Source organism: Austrofundulus limnaeus, unplaced genomic scaffold (genome assembly GCF_001266775.1).
Source record: "Austrofundulus limnaeus strain Quisiro unplaced genomic scaffold, Austrofundulus_limnaeus-1.0 Scaffold1593, whole genome shotgun sequence".
Classification (NCBI taxonomy): Eukaryota; Metazoa; Chordata; class Actinopteri; order Cyprinodontiformes; family Rivulidae; genus Austrofundulus; species Austrofundulus limnaeus.
Window position 1 is genome coordinate 10,525 of NW_013953995.1, and position 5,104 is coordinate 15,628.

The 5,104-nt window shown below is 37.2% G+C and overlaps 1 protein-coding gene across 1 annotated transcript in view; it reads right to left on the minus strand.

The window, feature by feature from the left end:
- Positions 1–1,190: 1,190 nt before the first annotated feature.
- Positions 1,191–5,104, minus strand: part of LOC106535856 (uromodulin) — a gene marked incomplete at its 3' end in the record, with an annotated part of 6,654 nt that continues 2,740 nt past the window's right edge. Inside the window, exons 5-12 of the mRNA XM_014032991.1 lie at positions 3,102–3,164; positions 2,762–2,964; positions 2,550–2,681; positions 2,273–2,460; positions 1,957–2,108; positions 1,623–1,865; positions 1,372–1,534; positions 1,191–1,275 (exon numbers count right to left, since the gene is read on the minus strand). Of these exons, the coding sequence (XP_013888445.1) occupies positions 1,191–1,275; positions 1,372–1,534; positions 1,623–1,865; positions 1,957–2,108; positions 2,273–2,460; positions 2,550–2,681; positions 2,762–2,964; positions 3,102–3,164 (1,229 nt within the window). The remainder of the gene's footprint in view (positions 1,276–1,371; positions 1,535–1,622; positions 1,866–1,956; positions 2,109–2,272; positions 2,461–2,549; positions 2,682–2,761; positions 2,965–3,101; positions 3,165–5,104) is intronic.

Below are 5,104 nucleotides of genomic sequence, written 5' to 3' on the forward strand. Positions count from 1 at the left end.
GGGTTACACTCAGGTAAGTTGATTAGTATGCATGATTAAAAAATAATTAGAATTGTTTTTGTTTTAAAACTTTTATTGTCATAATTTCTACAGAATTTTATCACATTTCACAAAAAATGCAGACTGTAAGTTAAACTGTACAATAGGAATAGTACAATACACAAGTTTTAAAAATAAAAGAAAGTAAAGAAAAAAGCCTTCTGTAGAGAAACAAACCCTATATACTGTTTTACCTTTTCAAAACAGTTCTTAAAAGTCATAGAYAAATCATTTAAAGCACCTCATTTCACTGATTTAAAAAGCATTTAATTATTTCTAATAGTGTTTTATATACAATAGATTAAGTTTTCATGATTATCACAGTTAGCCCACACAGTTAAAGTTTGAAGTCAGTTGATCATTTGAAACACCTAATTTCACCAGAATCAACATATAAAATTAAAGATCTCAAGTTACATTTGATGAAAAAATCATTCATTATTTCTAATAGTGTTTTATATACAGTAGATTAAGTTTTCATGATTATCACAGTTAGCCCACACAGTTTCCTAAATAAAAAGGCTTGTGTTGTTCATTCATTTTTGCATGGAATTAATATTTACTGACAATAAAATTATCTTGCTACAATAATATCCTTATAACCTTGTTATAAGAAGTGTAGGTGTGAATCCTACAAAACAAACCCTGATTATCACCTTTTAAAGACTGCTTTTAAATCAGTTGATCATTTGAAACACCTAATTTCACCATAATCAACATATAAAATTAAAGATTTTAAGTTACATTTGATGAAAAAATCATTCAATATTTCTAATACTGTTTTATATACAGTAGATTAAGTTTTCATGATTATCACATTTAGCCCACACAGTTGCCTAAATCAAAAGGCTGAGAAAAAGATTAACTGAAGAGTCTGTCATGATTGACAGTTTGTTCTGTTCTTAAATATTCTACTAAAAMAGCAGCTAATTCCAGCTGTGAGTTAATCAAGCTTCATCTCTTCAGCTGGAAATTAGCTCATTCTTTCACAATGTTAAACTTTGGAACACGACTCAGGTCCATGAAGGTCTGCAGCCAGTAGGTCAGTCAGGATCACCATGAAAATATCTGAAAAGATAATTCAACTTAGTATACACACTCAAAAATAAAAATCAACACATCACTTCACTCTAAATGTCTTACCTATTTACTCCAGCCCATGCTGATGTAAGCTGATTCTCCCTTGCTGTAAGTGGATCTGGCAAACCTACGTCTTCTTTTACCTGAGGAGCACACCTGAAAGACAAACACAGAAAAATTAAGTCCAAAGTAGTCAGTGGTGATTCTGTAAAAACTTATAGTCCAGTCTAAAGAACAGTGTTTCAGACGTACCGGTACACAGTTGTGTTTCTTTGTGAGACACAGCTCGAGCTGGCAGTGCATATAGATTTTATCAGGATGTCTGGAAAACTCAAACATGTTGAAGGAGAAGCGGTTGGAAGTTCCTATTCCATTTCCTGTCACCTGAACTGTCTCATCTTCAGGGCTGGCACAGCTGAAAGAAGAATAGCAGTTTTTAAGTTAAATCAGAACAGTTTGAAAGAATCCTGGTGTCATTCAGCACATTTATGAGCATCTCTCACCCGTCTATGATCATGTCATATCTGGGCGTGCTGTCAGGGTTCGGGTCACTGGTTGCCCAGCATGAGTCGGTCACCACAGCGATGCTGTCATCATCCAGCCCATAGGTCTTCAGCTCCACCCAGACCTTCTGGTTGAGCTTCACATCAGTTTCTGTWGCTACARCTTTMGAGCATTTTGCATCWATATAGGGCGTCATGTACACAGTGTAATTCCATTCTCCACATGATCTGTTGCCCACGTAGCTGCAGAACAAAAAACAATCASACCTTAGCTCCTTCAAATCACCAATCAGCTGACAGGYTGTGTATGATGATAAAAACTACCAGTCAGTACCTGTTRTCTTTGATCCTGAAGCACACRCTCTTCWGTTCAGGTTGAGGACGATAGCAGGAGAACTCAATGAACACTTGGTCATTGCGGGTGATGAGGCCGGTGTTGTTCTGACTTATGATGGTGTTTACATAGTCTATTKTGTTTTCTTCATACTGTAAAATCACACATTCACATGTTGAACACTTAAACAGTAACTGTCTGTAGTGAACTTAAACCAAATCAAGAAAACAATCCGTTCTACAGCAGATCAACAGAAGCTCTGCAGAGTTCCGCACAAGATTTATTTTTACTTGTTCAGTTGGAAGTGAGAACCCACCGAGATCTCTGCTCCACAGAGGTTTTGGGTGTTGAAGCTGAAAGTCACCATGTTGGTCTKGTTGTCSAGGGCACCCTTRCAGGTYGGGTCATTRAGATKTAAGWCTTTGTAGTCGATGCATTTTTCCTCCAGGAGACATTTAGCAAGAGTGACTGAAGCAGTATTATGCTTACAGACAGTTGGTTCACCTACAAATTTCCAAGTATTTATGAAAAGAAACACCACTTAGATGTATTCCTGCATTAAATCTGTCATATTTATATTACAGATGTCGTACCCAGAGTGTTGGACTTCTTATACTTGTAGGCAAACAGAGCTCTGCAAAGACAGGCAGGTTGTCCATTGATGTTCCATCCACAGAACTCATGGTCACTACAGAGTTTGTCCATGCAAAATGCCTTAGGTGGGGCTACAGAGGAACACAATGATTTATTATCCAGAAAACATCTGAGCTTTATAAACATTGTGCCTCAGTTCACTAAGACTTACTGCAGTCAGCCTGGGTCCACCAGTCTCCCAGGTCATTGTTGCCATACAARCTGCAGGCTCTGGCRTAGGCCCACAGGAACTGAGTCATGAGGCCGTCCTCTGATGGATATTTGCACAWAGTTTCCTTGCAGGCATTGATGTATGGTGTTGGGTCAATGTTGGCATTATAGGAGKCGAAGGGTGCTTTTGTCAACATGTTACAGCTAAACCACAAAAAACATGAAGGACAAAWYATTATTCTTCCAMYCTGTGCTCACAACATGTGRTATGTTGTKTAGCATGTTTTCATGTTAAAGTATAACACTGTGAGATATTCTCTACTGTGGATRAAGCCACTCACTGTTCAGTCGCCTTGGTGCAGTTGACACAACTGTCAGGATCATCRTAGTACTGAACGTYRCAGCTRGKGGTGACAAATACCTAAGTCAGGATCATTTTCTGTGCTATGACTTACTCATTAAACACACTAGGCTTGATYTCAWTGAAAAAAATGGTTTRWGAAGAYAGTTGGARCAAAAATRCTTCRTAATATATAGYATATGTCACTAATCAAGAGCCGTAGAGAATAAGACAGTCAAACAAAGAGTTTGTAATACCTGGGTGGGCTGTAGTCAATAAGTTTTGAATATGAAGTACTGCTGGAGTCAACACACAAACCCTCTATGTAATATCCATAAGGWGCTGAAAGGTTTCAGGACAGAATGTAAGTTAGAACAGAGTTCAGGCTCAATCAGGATCAACACAAAYACAGGCTCMTAATCAATGGTACARTWGAAACAACTGTATCCAGTGRWGCCCYRGACTTTTTTTACAGGGTACCCATGTGGGGGCTCTGCAAAGTTCTTGATTGCACCCCAAAGCCAATAGCAAGAACGGAATTTGAGGAGGTCTATTACATTGTTGTTAAAAACAGTGATTTGAAATGTTTAGCATAATGTTAATTATCTGTCAAATAATGTTTTTCAGTTTCTTATTTTAAAGGTAATATTGATTATGTGACGAACAAGAAGTAGAAAAGCTAACATTTCCACTTTGTAACTTTTCATGTGTTCCTGTTTATTTTTGTAAAAAGTGTTTATTTTCAATGTCTATAACTGGGAATTAAAATACAAAAAAGACAACATTATATTTGTAATATATATATATACAAATATTTCTGACCAGAGTGGGAGAAATATATATATATATATATACAAAAATGTCTGACCAGAGTGGGAGAAGCTACAACCAGATATAAGATAGAAATTTGGAAAAGTGGTTCATCTTGACTATTTTATTTTTCTACCATATTTAAATATCGATAAAAATAGTATGTTAAATTGTTTAAATCCTTTATGATGACATCAAAGACAATACTTCTCTTACTCTCCATGTAGATCTGTGCTGTGTGGCAATCCAAGAATACAGAAATGCTGCAATGCGAAACCTCAAATGTTGCTGTGACTCCATTTTCATCCTTGGATATCGTAACACCATTAAAATCCTGCACGGAGCTGCTGAGGGTCACCACATTATTGTTTATCTGCATTAGAGAGAGAAGAGATRGAGAAAGCAAATACTGAATGAAACATCTTAAACACTCAAAAAATACAGTTGATTTCATTCACAACATTCAGGTTTAATATTCTACCACTAATCTCAGAGGAATCTGGAAACAAAAACCTGTAGGCTGGTGGATTAAAGAAAACTTTACTGTGATGTCTTGTATGTAAATGTGGACAACTTACCAGGACTCTGCCTCCTATTTCCAGCTGAATGGAAACACCCAACTTCTTCAGCCACAAGGTTACACTGACCAAAAAGCTGACATCTCTACGACGGTGTTCCCCAAAGTTGGCAAAMAGGTCGTAMCCATTGTATGRATCCGATAATAGAGAGTACGCACAACGATCCGGCACATAGTTAAGTTGACCATAAAAGTCAATGATGGTGGGGCCAGTCACAGTGCAGATTTTATGGGATTTCGGTGGTGAAGTTGTTGTAATTCGTGGTGTTGTAGTTGTTGTAAGTGGTGTTGTAGTTGTTATAGATGGTGTTGTAGTTGTTGTAGGCGGTGTTGTAGTTGTTGTTGTTTGTGTTGTAGTTGTTGTAGGTGGTGTTGTAGTTGTTGTTGGTGATGTTGTAGTTGTTGTAGGTGGTGTTGTAGTTGTTGTAGGTGGTGTTGTAGTTGTTGTTGGTGGTGTTATAGTTGTTGTAGATGGTGTTGTAGTTGTTGTAGGTGGTGTTGTAGTTGTTATTGTTTGTGTTGTAGTTGTTGTAGGTGGTGTTGTAGTTGTTGTTGGTGGTGTTGTAGTTGTTGTAGGTGGTGTTGTAGTTGTTGTAGGTGGTGTTGTAGTTGTTGTA